This window comes from Channa argus, chromosome 9, assembly GCF_033026475.1.
Source record: "Channa argus isolate prfri chromosome 9, Channa argus male v1.0, whole genome shotgun sequence".
In the NCBI taxonomy this organism is placed as follows: domain Eukaryota; kingdom Metazoa; phylum Chordata; class Actinopteri; order Anabantiformes; family Channidae; genus Channa; species Channa argus.
This window is the reverse complement of record NC_090205.1, coordinates 20,647,668-20,664,998: the sequence shown is the minus strand read 5'-3', so window position 1 is coordinate 20,664,998 and position 17,331 is coordinate 20,647,668. Positions and strand designations below refer to the sequence as shown.

General features: G+C 39.2%; 1 protein-coding gene across 10 annotated transcripts in view; it reads left to right on the top strand.

The window, feature by feature from the left end:
• The window catches only part of lrp1bb (low density lipoprotein receptor-related protein 1Bb), a 241,578-nt gene that overhangs the window by 184,895 nt on the left and 39,352 nt on the right, over positions 1–17,331 (top strand). For all 10 annotated transcript variants that reach the window (XM_067516516.1, XM_067516507.1, XM_067516512.1 and 7 more), the window contains 15 exons: positions 70–262; positions 2,283–2,408; positions 3,580–3,708; positions 3,802–3,921; positions 4,789–4,902; positions 5,111–5,260; positions 5,471–5,593; positions 8,655–8,774; positions 9,649–9,777; positions 10,281–10,403; positions 11,413–11,553; positions 11,742–11,929; positions 13,445–13,628; positions 13,705–13,790; positions 16,071–16,193. In XM_067516516.1, the coding sequence (XP_067372617.1) occupies positions 70–262; positions 2,283–2,408; positions 3,580–3,708; positions 3,802–3,921; positions 4,789–4,902; positions 5,111–5,260; positions 5,471–5,593; positions 8,655–8,774; positions 9,649–9,777; positions 10,281–10,403; positions 11,413–11,553; positions 11,742–11,929; positions 13,445–13,628; positions 13,705–13,790; positions 16,071–16,193 (2,049 nt within the window). The remainder of the gene's footprint in view (positions 1–69; positions 263–2,282; positions 2,409–3,579; positions 3,709–3,801; positions 3,922–4,788; positions 4,903–5,110; positions 5,261–5,470; positions 5,594–8,654; positions 8,775–9,648; positions 9,778–10,280; positions 10,404–11,412; positions 11,554–11,741; positions 11,930–13,444; positions 13,629–13,704; positions 13,791–16,070; positions 16,194–17,331) is intronic.

Sequence of the window (17,331 nt, the reverse complement as noted above, 5' to 3'; positions counted from 1 at the left end):
ATGTGTTAATACGGGATTATACACATTGGCAAGACGTGCTGACATTAATGCTGTGCTCAACTATTTTAGGTCATAGTTAAATCAGGACCTGGGAACTTCTATGGGCTCACCATCTACAGAGATTTCATTTACTGGTCAGACTGGGCCCGCAGGTCTGTGATACGATCTAACAAGTACACGGGCAGTGACACCAAGGTACTTCGAGCAGATATACCCCATCAACCAATGGGAATTATAGCCGTGGCCAGGGACACAAACAACTGTGAGTATTTAAACACCTGGAGATTAGCTTAATTTAATGACCAGCGGCTGCAGTGTGGTGTCTGCAAATATTTGTGCATGTGTTTGCAGGTGCCTGGGTGTTCATTTGTGCTTATGTGCAGGAGTTTGTACATGGGACTATTTATTATGTTAGTGTAGTTTAGGACACCCGACCAAAATAAATATGTAACTGGTTTGTATGCTGTAGCACAATATTAGAATATTAGAATATTACAAGAAAAAGCATGTTTCTCTGTCTGTCTTACTCAGTTAGTGAGACCTACATACAGTACAGTTTATTGTCCTGTTGGTCTGAAATTTTTGGAAACGATGATTTTTACTTTTCAAATCAATCTATATTGTAACATCTGCTAGTCAAAAGGTTGATCACAATATATCAACTGATATGTTTGTTTTTGTTAAGAACTTTGGTATAGTGAGCTCTTTAGGATGAAGTTCTTACGGTTTTTTTAATAGTTTGTGACAAGAATACAGGTTAAGGCTAAGGATATTTACATGACCTTTATATATAATTGAACAAAAAAGTAAAAAAATAGTTTTTGTCTTATCTTTTAAGTTGCAGACAGTAAGCTTAATAATTTCCTTATAACATAAAGACACAATCAAGTATAGTGTAAATATATGAGTCCTACGAAAATTAAAAGTCACACTTAATACACTATATTTATGATCTGCTAACACTGACGAATTACACCGTGTCATTGTTATGTCATCTGGACTCATTTAACTAAAAGCAAAATATTTCAAACCGGTGCTCATTTTAAAGTACACAAACACCATAGATGATGAATGAACATTGTCTTATTTTGAATTGGCTAGAAACTATAGTTCCAAAGGTAATTAATAAAAAAGTAGCTTATGTGGTAGAGAAAGTCTCTTAAATGTCACAAAAAGTTTAATTTCCAAGTAGAACAAAGGGAAGGGGCCTTAATCTTGTCGCTCCTGTTGGACTCGATTGCTTAGAGCCACACTGTTCTACACTTTGGTCTCATATGAAAACAATCGCATGGGCACATACGCCTCGACATGCAATGACCAGCTTTTCATAATCAGTTTGTCTTTGCTGGTTTTTACATTGTTAATTTGTTATTGCATTTTCCTTGAATATCCTGACCATAGATAATATTACAAATAGTTTACCTGAGCTGCAGAGTGGAGGAACGATTTCTTCTCATGAATAAAATACTTATGGCTCGAGGGCAGGTAATAACAGAGGCTCTCAAGATGGACACGTACTGTATGTCTCAGAACTCTTCAATTAATTCTATGTTCGTTGTGGCTAAGTTTGTTTTATGTACTTTTTCTGAGCACTGGACTAGCACTTTCATTTTTTTTTTCATTTCACAGCCGAGGCAGAGAACGTATATATCCAGAATTGTAATACATTTGCTACCTTTCAGTGAGTTTATTTACTGATTCATAGCTAGTAGACAACTGATGATTTTCTAAAGTAGAACAGGATGTAAGTGCAAACATTTAACACTTAAATCAGCCATATGCTTACTGAACAGAAACAACACAAAAAAAGAAAAAAACTGAAAAAAAAAAGACAAAATTATCATCGGATCAAAAAATGTTATGAGTTTTTGTTAGTACTACCAAGTTCATCTTCTATACCTCCTCACATCAAAATGTTTCCATCTTAGCTGTAATGAATTATACAGGAAAACATTAGGTTTATCTCACTTCTTCAGGTTTGTGTCAGGCCGTCAAATTATTAAAAAGAGCTACCTTCCAGATTTACTAATCCTTTAGGGAAAAATGCTTCCTATGATAGTAGAAAAACTTCCTATGAGGTTTTTAACATTGAATTAGAATATGAGTCGAATGTGAGAGGAAGGCTAAGTGTGTCCAGCAGACATATTAGTAACAGTGCTTCCTACAGAAAATAATTCTGGAAATATCACGAATATCTTAGTTTGGGGATTTCTAAATGAGACCGTGTGAGGTAGGAGACTGTTTTTGACCTCTTAATCAGTTCTCCTTGATTGTTATTGAAGGCGAGCTGTCCCCGTGCCGACACATGAACGGAGGCTGCGGTGACCTTTGCCTCCTGACCCAAGATGGGAGGGTCAATTGCACATGCCGTGGAGAGCGTGTGCTTCTAGACAACAACAGATGTGTGTGTAAGTCACGAGAAGCTTCACATTTAACTACACTGAGGCCACAACTGCCAAACCATTTCTATTTTATTGTATTATTATAGATCAACAATTCTAAAAGAAGATGGTGTAACCTGACCTCTGTTGAAACTGAGGCTAATGTTTTATTTGTGCTGTTTGATACCTTCTAAATGATTACTTTGTATAAAACTACACATAAACAAGAAAGCTTGACCAGCAGCTGCCTCTTTCTTGCATTGGCTAAGAAGAAGTGAATTTGTAATGATTCCAGCAGTCATTGTCAATACTGCTCAGAAGAAAAAGTAAAGGTTGTTCTATTTAGTTTAGGCAGACAGCGGAAAACACAGATGAGAGCAGTGGGATGTCACAATTATTTGCCTGAAGTCAGGAGTAAAAAGCATTCCTAATTTGACACATTGCTGGTTGAATCTGAAATGCAATGTGTGGATACACCATACGGTGGGAGGTGCTCGTCAAATGAGGGAGCTGGATGGTAGCCTGGATGTCACGTTAGAGGACAACAGGCTTTCTGCTGCAGCCTGATTCCATTCATTACTAGAGCAGGGAGAAGTTTTGTATTTTTTAAAATTCTAAATCTGCAAGTAGAAAAGCAGAGGGGGGGCTTGTCGAAATCTGTTAAGTTACAAATTCTTGTATTTGCAATTTAGCTCATTTGACCTTTGACCTTCTTTTTTTTTTTATGAATTACTGTGCATGTTTTGTCAAAATTACCATAGCCACTATTGTTTAAAATACATTGTTTTCTTAGTGGAGTATTTTTACTTTTGTGCTTAGGTGAAATGTAGTTAATCTGCTTTGTACTTGACAATAAGATTTGATGTAGTACTTGTAGTGGAGACTTTTTTAAGCCAATACCTGTACTTACTTGACTATTGAGTTGAGCATACTTTTACCACCTCTGTATACAGTGTATCAGATTTTACTCCAAATGGGGCTGTGTAGTTCCAGACTGCTCAGTGTGCCCATACTGACCTTTGTCCTTCATAATAATATTAACACCATCAGGTTGCTAAACACAGTTAAGTCATTTATTAATGTTGACCAAAAACAGAGGTTCTGGAGTAAATGTGTGTTACAATGCATTTAGATGTGGTGTTTGAGCTCACATGTTTTGACAATAGAGGTTTATCACCCTCACTGTCCTCTACTGCAGCAGAAAATTCCTCCTGCAACATCCACACTGAATTCGAGTGTGGGAATGGAGAGTGCATAAACTACCAGCTAACCTGTGATGGAATAGCCCACTGTAAAGATAAATCGGATGAAAAGATGCAATACTGTGGTAAGAATCTTTTCGCAACTCTACCTGAAGTACAGACAGATATAAAATATTTTGCTTTAAAGGTCATAACACCATGCAATCTAATCTGCACAGACAACAGGAGCTGCCGGAAGGGTTTCAGGCCCTGCTACAACCAGCGGTGTGTGGCCAACAGTCATTTCTGTGACGGGATCGATGACTGTGGGGATAACTCTGATGAAGCTTTCTGTAGCAGTGAGTCGCACACGTTTGATCTCCGGTTCAGTTCGTCCTGCCTCTGTGGACAGGATCCAGCCACACTAACCATTATATTAATACAGCATGCTAGACCGCATGCTGTGCTAAGCCTTCACTGTCTAATGAGCCCCAAGATCATAAAGACTGCACTAATTCAAAGAAGCTCTCAGGCTCCAGCGCTAAAAAGCCGCTTCTGAGTGCTTGGGCAATACTTTCTGTCCTTTCAACACGGCTGCAGTGGTTTTGTTTTGACCTTGCTGATGAAATATAAAACAATTGTGCATAGTGGCAGAATCCCGGTGTAGCCTTTTACCGATGTGGTTGAGCCTACAAGCATGTTATGTTCACACTTACATTTACATTTACATTTAGCATTTAGCATTTAGTCAGTGAGTGTGGACCTCAGCCTTCTGGGGTTTCAGGAACTCATAATAGAGAAAAGCCATCACTTTGCTTTTTGGTTTAACTTTCATTGTATTTAAAATATTTAATTGAATAAAAATCAAAAGCAAAGTCAGCAGTTATTTCAGACAAAATTTCATTGTTGTGAACGGACACCGACACTTTTGTCCACATCTGTAAACATAGTAAAGAATGACTAAGAATCTAAAGAGGTGAAATGGCCAGAATGTAGTAGTTGGTAAATAACACAACCAAAGCCCCTTTTTGTATATTACTTGTGGCTTGCACTTGCACCAGAGTGTTGTGACTTTCAGGTGATATTTATAGCAGTTTGCAACCTGAAGCTGATTTTCAGCACAGCCATAAAGAGGTTCTAACTATTGTTGTGAGCTGTACCTGAGACTGCCTCTGAGTGCTGTTTCTGTTCTGTTATCTTTTTGAAATGCAAATTCTCTCCCCCAGATGTCACGTGTGGCTCATCAGAGTTATCTTGCAAGGATGGGAGCTGTGTACCCAGCTCAGCCTGGTGTAACCAGGTCATTGACTGTGCCGATGCCTCGGATGAAAAGAACTGCAGTAAGTCCTTCAGCCTTTTGCATCGCAGTTAAGATAGAAGTGTAAATGCACAGATACTGTAGCTCTTGCAGATGAAATGGGTCCAGTGGCTCAGATCTGTGCTTGTCACTTACATCATCTTGAATATTGCCCCCGCCCCTTACCTCCACCTCCAGCATCAGTGTCATTGTGAAAAGGCCATTGTTGTGCTGCTGTGTTTTGTATTCAGGCAACACAGACTGCTCTCACTTTTACAAGCTGGGGGTGAAAGAAAAAGATTTCATCAGCTGCAACTCCACCTCACTGTGCATCCACCCTTTGTGGATCTGCGATGGTTCAAATGACTGTGGTGACTATGCAGATGAGAGGAACTGCCAGGGTGAGTGCCCAGCACACACGCAAACTTTGCTTGTGTATTCAGAGGCAAATGAAGGAAGCCAGCTTCAATTAGAAAAGACTTAGGACAGATCTAATTTTCAGAGATGATTATGACAGTGGAATAAGAGGTTCAGAAAGAGCTTAGGAAAGATAATGACCTCAATCAATGCTGATGCCCAGAGGACTGACTTGGTTTCGTTGTTTGTCCCAGTTTCCCATGGGCAGAAGTGTGAAGAGGGCCACTTTGCTTGTCCAAGTGGAAACTGCATCTCCAGCGTGTGGCTGTGTGACGGCCAAAAAGACTGTGAAGATGGAGCAGATGAATTCCAGTGTGGTACGCCAAAATAGCACGGAAGAGCTTCTAAACAATGAACTGAAACCATGTCTTGTGTTTTAATGGGTAGAAATGGATGAGGTATTTACAGTAGTAGCTGTACTGTACTGTTAGAGATCGGAAGGATATTTATTTTCCATTAACAAGAAGCTATTTGTTGTAATGTTTTTGTCATTTAAATAGATCTGGGCCTGCCTGCAACAAATATTGCATACAGTATATTAGGATGAGACAGAAAGATGAGAGATGATTGTTTATCATGCTGCAAGGCAATTTCTCTTTACTTTGTTTTTTCTTCTTGTTGAGATTTCTCAAGTGGGTGATGCTGCTTGTTTGAAAGTCTAATTCTGACCCTGAATTCAGAGTGAGGCTGTTGAGGACACAAGTTTTTTTTTTGTTTTGTTTTGTTTTGTTTTCCCGTTCTCTCTCAGCACTTTCAGTGTAATAATTAGTTAATGAGCTATCAGTGACTGAAACAGGTACACTGAAGATGAAAATGTGGGTTCATTTGAAAGTGGTGACATATGAAATGATTAAACATTACAATGCCACTCCTCTTCTTCCCCACTGAAGGGAGAATCGAAACTCCTACATCAGCTTTGATCCACGCTAATATATGCACAACTTCCCATGCCACAGTCAAGGTCTCTCCAATTAAACAGGAAGACCATAATTAAGTAATGGTATGGAATAAAATAATTTCCACTTAAAACCAACAGCCCACATGCACATCACACACCTGTTCCTGTGTCATTGTCTTTAGCATCAAAGCAAAATTCGCTGGGTGGTTTAATGTAGGTGGACAGAGCTGCAGCTAAGCTTCATCACACATGCACAAAGCAATTAGACCTGATGAACTAGTCCACACACACACACACACACACACACACACACGCACAGTAACACAAACTCATTGGCGGCTGTTGTGTTATTAGCCAGTTGTGTCAACCAGCCCATAGACTGCATGGTACAACCACTTAAAATGTATGGAAGTGTAAAGCAATTAGCAGTCAACTGTGTACAGACTCACATGAGCGTTGCAGTAATACATATTCTGTTAAAGACAAGAGATGTAAATGTTGAAATGATCAACATCAGACACATCCTATCGATGACAAACACACAAACACTACTTTGCACTGAGGACTGTTGTTTTATCCTCCCTCTCTTGCCTTTTTGCTTTAGCCTTTTCTCTAGTGTGACTCTTGGGATTGCAACACTAGAGTCTCTAGAGTGGCGACCCTAGGCCACCACTCCGGTCCAGACTGTAATTTCTCAACAGCTTCTACGGTGCCCAGAGAATTTATTCTCACATTTATGATCCCCTGACTTTCCATTTACTGCCAGAAGCAGATGACACGTTTCACTTACTCTACACAGTGAAATATCTCATGATTGTCCCAGTGGACTGGCGCACAGTTTTGTGCAGACTTTCACAGTTTCAGACATTGTATCCTAATGACTGTGTTCTTTACTTTGTAAGCAAGCCCACACACTAAACGCTAAGATGGTTACGATGGGAAACACAATGACTGCTTAATAACAACATGTTCATGTCATAGTAGCAATAAGGTATTTGATTGTCTATGTACAGGATGCTGGCATAGCTGCAGTCTAAACAGGCCAGTGCCCAACAGTTTGAGACTGGTGATGTGAACATACAGTATAGGACCATACAGCCTTTCAGTGTTTTTGATGCTGCAGAAGTTTTACTCGTTTCCTTTTCCTGTTTGATTTTGCCAACATCTTTGTCCACATTTCAGTTTGCAACAAGTAGAGGGAGGCAACCCTTTTGGTGGATTTAGTTTGTAAACTGTTCATGAATTTTGTTGGAGAGATGCATAACACATGAACACTCTTCCTATTCCTTTATCTAAAATGTAATTTGTGCCTGTGTAAACTGATAACATCCCATGCTTCAAATGTGCTTATATCAGAACTGATATGAATTATGCCTCAATTCTTTGAGAAGTTCTGAATAGCTTTTTCAGGACAAACAGACAATATTCCCATTCCTCTGAGTTAATTATCATATAAAATGCTCTAGCCACTGATAATCTGACTGCAAAGGGGTTTGAGGAAAATGCCATTACATTTCAGAAATTTCCCATTCCTCATCTGATTAGACGAAATAGTCATTTGTCACTTCACAGTGCATAATAAGCTTTTCTACTGTGTGAAACACTATTGAAAATGAGACATGAAAGACTTTCTTTGATACGTTTAATGTGCTGTAGACCTGCTATTTTGTTATACACTTGAAGCAGCTGTTAACATTTGAAGTGCAAATTCTGTATCACATACAGAAGGACTGGATAATCATGGTTTCCAGATTTAGCCATTTAATGATCTTCTCATCCTTATCTTACATCATTGTATCAGTGCATGTAGAGCTGGTATGATGTACAAAGTCTGACAGGAAGGAAGCACAGTGTGAAAGAGACCCCCCTCCTCAATAGGACCCATTGTTCCTTGAACCGTGGTCTGACCTAGAGTGCACATTTCCCCTTCCATATTTCAACATTTCATCAAAGCTCAAGAGAGTTAGACCAGGCCTGACATCTGAGAGACAGAGACTAGAGAACAACTCTCCTGGGACCCTGAGACACAAGCTCAGCACAGATATCCAATATGGATATTATGAAAATATCCGTATTTTACATCTCTAACAGCCTAGATTGTTTCGAAGTGAAAACAAAAAGCTAAAAATCAATACTTTAGTGATTTTGTTTTGAAGTTTTTTTCAAGAATATGTTTTGTATTCAGTTGTTTTTATATTTTTGCCCAGTAACTGGGTGCATTCCTCAAAATGTCTGCTTGTGTGAGATGAGAAGTTGGAAAGAAAAAGAAAAACAAAACATTTACAACCCTCTGTGTGACAGCTATACTTTTGCATGCTCCTGAGTAGGAAATCTGCAGACAAACAAAAGCCAAGGGGCGAACAGGAACCAGCTCACTTGTGTTTTGATTAAAAAGCGATCTGACCCTCCAATGATTTTTTTTCCCTCCTTACTTTGTTTGATTTATGATGTTACAATTTGTTTCTGCCTTCTCTTTGCAGACTCGTCATGCTTATGGAACCAGTTTGCCTGCTCGAAGAACAAGTGCATTGCCAAACAATGGCTGTGTGATGGGGAGAACGACTGCGAGGATGGCCTTGATGAGAGCACGCAAATCTGTGGTTAGTCCCCTTTCAGATGTCGCAAGGAATCTGTTGTTGGTAGAAAAGGTCAAATGCACTTTATTACATGCACCATCACTACAGTATGTGTACCTCTAGCAGAGCTGGAAATGAATGGATGGAAATTTAAACATTTTAATGAGACAACAAATAAGGCCGCAGGCATTTTTGATGATTGGAGTGGGCACTGAGGCAAATAGATTCTTTTATCACTGAGGCCCAAGAGGCACAGTTATTTCAATTAGGCAAATGAGATGTGTGTGTAATGAATTCTATAATAAAACAAAAAAGAATCACACTAAAGAGACAAAAGTTGCTGTGAACACTGCTTGTATAATTGGACTGTAATTGAGTGTCAAAGAAATATTAATAGAATGGTCCAAAGGTTCCTGAAGCCCAAGTTCATTCAAGAACAATATATGCATTTGAGCTACTCTTTACATGCCTAATTAAACTACTGTATTTACCTATGTGCCACTATTTCCTCTGTTTTTCCTTAAAGGGCAGTCCTAAGATAAAGGAGCACATTGTTGACTCTAGAATTAAAGTAAATAATTGTTACAGTACAATAGTACAATCATTATGTGTTAGTTCTGCACAATGAGAGCTACTGCCCAACAGGAAATTAAAGTTTGGTGAGGTCATTAGGGACTTCATCAGCTCATACCATAACTTAAGCCTTTGTTGTACGAGCTGTAATATACAGGAGTGAAATATGTACTATTAGGGCAGAAAAAGTACTGGAAAACAGGAATGACCATCCTTACAAAGCGAAACAGTTCACTGTCCTCTGCACTTATTGGTCTCTTGTAGTGGACTTGACCCATTGTATTCTACGCCTTTATAAAGAGCAGACATTGTGTTTTACCCTCAGGCTTAGTGACATGTGCTCCAGGGCTGTTCAGCTGCCCAGGGTCATATGCCTGCGTTCCCAAACGCTGGCTCTGCGATGGTGAAAGGGACTGCCCAGATGGGAGTGATGAGCTTTCTGCAGCCGGCTGTGGTACTACTTCAATGGATATAATTCATTTTTTAGTTGTAGTAGTTTTTAATTTTGCTTGTTTATAGTCCAGTTGTCTAACAAAGTTGTAAAATTATTGTTCTTTTCATACTTTCAATGATATTGCATAAAACAATTGGTTATAGAACCTACTTAACACCTACTGTAAATACCCTTGCAAAGTTTTAAGCAAGAAAGAAAGTAAAAAAGAAAGAGAAAACTCCAACATACTGTAGTGGGAAGCTGTAGATAATTGGGTTTAGCACAATTGCAGGTCTTTAAGTGGTGTAATCTGCTTCCCACAGATTGGAAGAGGCCCATTCATCAGGACCTTCATTGTCTCTACTTTGATTCAGGCATTTTAAAAATGGAGAAACAATTAGAAAACACAGAGACAAGTGGATTAGCATAAGGCTTACTAATGTTGATGTTACTGCATGCCATGTTTAGAAAGAAAATGTTTATCCACTGATTAGCATTTGAACCAACTTCTTTTTATGCATTAGCACCCAACAACACATGTGATGACAGCTCCTTTCGCTGCAATAACAAGGCATGTATCTCCCAACGATTCGTCTGCGACCATGATGACGACTGTGGAGATGGCTCTGATGAGTCAGTCGAATGTGGCAAGTAGTTTTATCTCTGTAGCTCTCTTGTTCTTCACATTCACCAGTGGTGTACACACAGGCACTTGAGCTCTGCACATTTGTACATTTGTTGCCATGTTTTATTGATCCAATAGAGAAATTAAGCAGAAGCAGAGCACTCTGGTTCTCCTGCAGTATTATATATAATAAAAGTTTTTTGAAGTGATTGATTTGTTACATAAAACTGACTCCGTTTTAAACATTTTCAGGCAGATCATTAGTTTGAGTGAAAACTAGTTAAGTTCAACATGCACGTGGAGCCCAGCATAAATTTTGTGCACAACATGTGGACACAATCTGCTAAAGGACGGCAATACATGGAAATGACAGTTACTTCATTCCCTGAAACTTAGCTAAGCTTTGGGGAAACATGGATTGGTTATCTTTATAACGCATTTAATAAAGTTGATAAATATTTAGAAATAAATAAAAAAGAAATGTGAACTAAAATGTTTAATGGTGCGATATTTTTGCATCCGGTTTCTCATTGATGAATGTTTCTCTGGACTGAGCAGCAGCTTTCTGTGATTTATTGATAATGAAATGAACTAGTGGAAGTTTTCTGTTGCTGCTTTAATTTGAGCAGCCCAAAAAAAAAAAAGCTATGAAAGTTCTGCACTTCATATTCTTTTTATATTACATTTTACAAGAAGTTTAAATACCAGTTTTTTAAATTAACATATCATATCAAAGAAATTCTTTGTAATTAAATGAGAAACTCTTTTCTTCTTTTAATTAACATAATTGAATTTAATGGACGCTGCCGCTAAAATGAAATTAACCATAAGACAGTTTTGTTTTTTGTGTGTTAGTTGCTCATGAAATATGTACTTTTGTTTGATTTGTTGACCATTAATAACAATTAAATTGCAGCTTTATTTTACATTTATTTGCATTTGACTATGTGAAATTCCACCCTAAACTGCAGCTGCATCACCAACTTGCCCGAGAGTAACTTGCTAAAAAAAAAAGCACTGTCTTTATACAGTCTATCGCTCCTGTGGATCCGAGGAATTCCGCTGCAGGGATGGACGCTGTCTTCTCAGCTCTCAGTGGGAGTGTGACGGCTATGCAGACTGTCCTGACCACTCTGATGAGCTGCCTCTGAATCTCAAATGTCTGGCTGCAGGTAAGACTCTTAGCTGGAATCTATTCATGAGTGTCAGCAGCACAGGAAACTGGTGGGCTTTCCAGAAGAGCTTTCCTGATAGGAATTCTTTTGTCGAGATCTAATATCAGGTCAAAAACTGTTCTCCAACTTTGATGAGGCATCACGGGGCCTGGTGCCAGTGACAGTCATGTCCTGCTGTTTTTCAGGAAGCTTGTGCAATGGCTCCTTCTTCATGTGCTCCAATGGACGCTGCATTTCTGAGGGGAATCTCTGTGATGGGAGAGATGATTGTGGAGACCGATCAGATGAAAGAAACTGTAATGTCAATGAATGTTTGAATCGTAGAATCAGTGGGTGCACACAAGACTGCCAAGATCTTCCTGTGGGATACAAGGTAAATGATCAGTGGACCAGTCATATTTCAGGTGCTTAACAGTGCATCCGTCCTCAGAATCACTTGGTGTCTACAGTTTGTACATAAAAACTAATCATGACAGCTTCATTGTTAAGATTTGCATGTTAAAAAACCAATAGGGATTTTTTTTTTATGTGTCTGAGGGTTTACACACACGTCATACTAAAATTGGGTATGCAAACATGCTCTATGAAAAATAAGAAACTCTTAGTTTTTCCTGTTTGATTAAAGACCACCAAGCCAAAGTATTTTTTCAGACAACAAAGAAAATACAAGCATTAAACACCCATCAATCAGGCCTATGCTCATGGAAGTTGGAGTTCCAATACAAGGCAGGGCGTGTTTTTCCCGTTTTCATGATCAATCAGATACTGTGTGTCTTACCCACTGTGAACATTTTAAACTACAGTTTTGTCTTATCCAGTGTGGTAGTGTGGGCTCCTCAAAACAACAATTAAAAAAAGCAGTGGTTTAGTAATAAAGCAAACGTCTTTCATTCGTATTGAAAGTTGCAAGTGATAATGCATCCTGTAATTTCCATGTATGAAGCACTGTACTCTATATTGCAACAGTGAAAGATTTTAATTTAAAGGCTTTGCAGTTGACCTACAGTTGTAAGCACAAGCAACATTTCTAATTCAGTGGCAGGTACAATGTGGAGCTGCTATCAGTGAAAATGTGGACATGAATCATTAATGGCCAATATGAAACCAAGCCTAACTTTGCACATCATTGAATAGATAAAGAGGCGTTGGCGCATAAATGCATACAGTGTCCCATTTTTTTACAACCTGGACTGCTGTAAAGAGAGTTTATGCCAAAGACTGTTCCCTGGCAATGTGGCGTGTGATCCTCCGGAGTTTTGTGTTGGCCAATTACTGTTAATAGACTGTGGCAGCTTATGCCTTCAAAACTGGATTTGACTCCACTAGTCTTCCATAAGATGGTGTTCACTGTATGAGAAAGGAGCCTGAAAGCACAGAAAACCTCTCCTCTCTGTCGTGACAGAGCTGGACAGGGAGCACATCAATGCACACCCTTAGCTCCTCCATTTGTGGCCTGAACAGAGAGATCAGCAGAAAGGCCCTCAAGGTTATAACTCTGGATAAGAGAGGGATTTGCAGTGGGTCCACAGCAGCTGATACAAGCGCTTTTAGTTATTTTGGGGGGACCTTGGTCACTAAAGAGCAATGGAATTTTTAAGCTAAAGTACAGTATGTCTGTATGACAGTTTTGATGTCATCATATATGTTGTATGCAAGATTTTGGTGCTTTTTCATTGTTCAACAGCATAACCAAAAAAAAAAGGGAGTGGACATATTAAATCTCCGACAACTCAGGCAAGGCTCAGTCAGTCAGAACCGAATCTGTAAATATTTTGTTTTGTGAGTGAAAGTGTCCTCAACCTTTGGCTTTTATTTCACAAATTCTGCATTCATGATCAAAATAAAATGTTTTCGGTCTTTGTGTGTGTGTGTGTGTGTCTGCGATCAGTGTAAATGTTGGCCTGGTTTCCACCTAAAGGATGATGGGAAGACTTGTGTGGATATTGATGAATGCTTCGCTACCCTTCCCTGTAGCCAGCGCTGTATCAACACTTACGGCTCGTACAAGTGCCTGTGTGTGGATGGCTACGAAGCCTTGGAGCGACTTCCCAACACATGCAAGGCTCTGTCAGGTCAGCAGCATGTCTTCACCTATAGAATTTCTGTGAGCCCTTCTTGCCTTCTAATGTCACATGCTCCTCATTTCAGCTGAAGAGCCTTTTCTCATTATGGCGGATCATCATGAAATCCGGAAGCTGAGCGTTGATGGCTCAAATTACACCATCTTGAAGCAGGTAAGCACTGTCTGCCATACTGCAAAGCTGTTTCTGTGGTAAAGCAGCATAGAGTTTTACCATTATTAGATGGACAAAAGGTGCACAAACAGATTGTCAATCACGTTACCATCTTGTGCTCTTTTTGTGCCTCTTGGAAATGTCTCTGCTAAGTATTGTTCTGTTTATGTCAGGCTGTCTGTTATGATTTTCCAGCTCCCACCATATGGGTAGAGAAAATGGGCCATTTTGATTGACACAGAGCAAAACCTCCCTATAGAGAAGCTTATTCCATCATTTCTCCTGTGGGTCTCATCACAGCTGCTCTGGGTGATGCTTCAAGTCTGACCGTTCATTATCATAAATGGTTGACTGTGATTCGCTGTAAATCAACCTTAGGGTATCTATCTATAGTTTCTTCATACAGTCCCATTAACCTCTTGGCTTAATGTATTCTGCTTTCTGTATCTGAGTTCTCAGTAGCTACAAGTCCCTATAATCACTGCATTTTAGCGGCAGCTGACTCATATCACTTTACCACACCATTACATATCCTGTTCAAATTACTGTATATGTTAATTGCCTCATGTAAATTCCAACGGAACTAACCATTCTCCTTATGTGTTGCGTGTACTGTTGGCATACATTAAATGTGTCTTTCCACCACAAACACCAGTGGCTCACAATATTGAATCACTCCAATGCAAAACACATCTAGACATGTGCTTTTGAGCTGCTGCTTCAAAGTTGTTGTTTTTTTTTTTTTTTTTTTAAGGTTAATTAGAGCTAATACATCAGGTTCTGGCTTCAGGTTCTTATAGGGATTTGATTAACTGTGATAACATTTTCACATTAGGAGCATTAGGCTGTCTGGCAGACAGCTTATGGAAAGACATCAGTAATTACAGGTTGCAGAATGTTCTTATATTTATTTGCAACTACATTGTTAAGAAATGACAAAACATTTGTGTTTTACATGAAGCGTAATTATGCTTCCAATCTCAGCATTTCATGGAAATTACATTTATAATATTTACATGTTTATTTAATGTAACACTATGTTTTTTTTTTCTTTTTTTGTCATCTAGTATTACAAGAATTTGAGTCATTCTAGTTGCATTCTGTATTGTCTATGGGGGAAGGAATAGAAAATGTATCTGGATCTGGGGGCACAGATAAAAGTGGCATGCAGGGTTTAACTGTACAGCTGATGTTGTGAAGGAGTGGAGAAAGGTTCCCCCAGGACACGTTGGCGCCTGCCTGTGAGGGTGTTGATGAGCTGATGAAGATGTCTCATTTCGCCCATCAGATTATCTGACACCTTTTGTCGGCACCCACAGTGTGAGACAGCAGGGTGGGGGCACTTGTTTGGTGAGCAGCTCTGTCTGACTGACAGTGGGGTCCTCTGAGTACGACAGAGAAGGGAAGTATCTTAGTCTTTTGCTTTGATAGGGCTTCGACTTGCTCTTCACTCGCTCTTCAAATGCTTTGTAAATCTGAAAGCATTCGAAGCTATGGGGAAACCACCTAAGTCAGTATTGAGTGTGCAGTAAATATCACATCACACACAGAAGACGTGTGGATGTGAGAAGCTCAGAAGACCTGAGCTTGTGTTTATATTTTTTATCCTACTGGTATTTCCTCTTGTACATTTTGTAAATTAGCTGAATCGCCATCATTAGTCATTGTCCGTTAACACCGTCTGTTTTGGATAAGACATGTTGAAGGGTTGATAAGTCTGTTCATGTTCAAGGGCTGTGAACTGTAGAAAACAAGAGGAATTTCTTGGGATGGTTTATGTTGATGCAAAGCTACGACCTTTAAAATGTGTTAATTCCAGCATTAACAATTTTGAAACAGTTTAGATGTATTGGTATTTACACCTTGATATAATAAACATCATAGAAGATAGCATTAGCTATGTAGCTACCTTTGAAATAATCACCTAGACACAATTTGAACATTCTAAAACATCCTGCTGAAGTCTCATTTTTACAACAGAGGGTTCTTCTTCGTCCCATTCAGGATCACGTTCCAGTTCACAGACTATAATACTGGACTGTTCTCTGTTTACTGTACATATTACCTGTTACTCACAGTAAAGATGCAGTATAAGAAAACACTGGGGCCCCACCTCAAGTCAATCTGAGTAGAAAGTTCAGTGGAATTTGATCTTTTAATTTATACACACCCTTAAATGTGACACAGGTTTGTTGCCAGTGAACACACATTACCTTTTCTCTCTCTCAGAGAACAGAACAACAATCGTAATTTATCATAATTTGCTCTCTGTTTTACCAGGGTCTTAACAACATCATCCACATAGACTTTGACTACAAGAAGGAATTTATCTATTGGGTGGATTCAACCAGGCCAAGTGGTCGAAAGATCAACAGAATGCGCCTCAATGGGAGTGACCTCAAGGTACCACAGGATTTAGCTGCTGTGGCTGCATGCCATACAGTATGGTGCCGTGTGCCAATTTACCCAGGATTCATTGCCTTTGGCTTAATTTACTTTTTTTGCGCTTTTTTATCCCTGTTCCTTTACATTCAGATGCAGTTCTTTAAATAGGAATTATCTGCTGTATGTGGAAAACTAAATATGTTGCTTAAGTGGCTCATTATCAGCTGATGATGGTCACCCTTTATCCTTTTACGTGGTCAACATAATGGATTTTTTCTGTCGACAGCCAACAGTCTGTTAGCTTTGTGTAGCACCAGTGTAAGTAACAATAGAAATGTCACCAATGGCTTTCAGATAAATTTAACAAGCGTAATGATACAGTAGTGTTCTCTGGTGTAATCACCAAGGTTTGTCTGGGTCACCAGATTAAAGCCCAGACACCAGGGACACTGGGACTTCACAGAACACCTGCTGGGCCACCATCCCACGTCTCATTAGCATTGGTGTGTGGGGGAATTAGGCTCATTCAGGTCAATTACTTCTACGGTCTCTGTTTGAGCCATTGCCACAGCTTTGCAATAGGACAGACTGTCCGAGACATAGACCAGGAGCCTCTAACATCAGGTTAATTAAGAGTCACTGATATCCAGTGCTATTAGTATAGGCTTGCATTATGAGAAAGAAAAGCCTGGGGAGCAGCACATTTCAGAGACCGTTTCTATTTTTTTTAAATTATATAACAAGATAGAGTTTTCATCTGACCAAGGCAGACATTCATTAAATACAGTATTATGATTTAATTAAAACACAGCAGGTACCTTATTTTTTAACATATGCAAAGAGTAGTGCTGTTGCACTGCACTGTATGGACTGTGTCACTATGCAGTTATATTTCTGCAGTATGTGATGTGATGTCCCAGCAGAGTTTTGCATTTGATAACTGAGAGAAGACACTTGCTGTGATCACCATATCCCACACAGTAAGATGTAGCGATTTTATGTCTTTTGTAATGAAGTTCATCTTAAACAAGCAATAAATTCATCTCCATCTTTGGTGGGAAGTCATCATTGTGAAATGTTGCTATAGTAACAAAACATTTCTATGTATGTTAATAAAACGTTTAAGCTCATTAAAAAAGGCCTACAGAGCCACAAT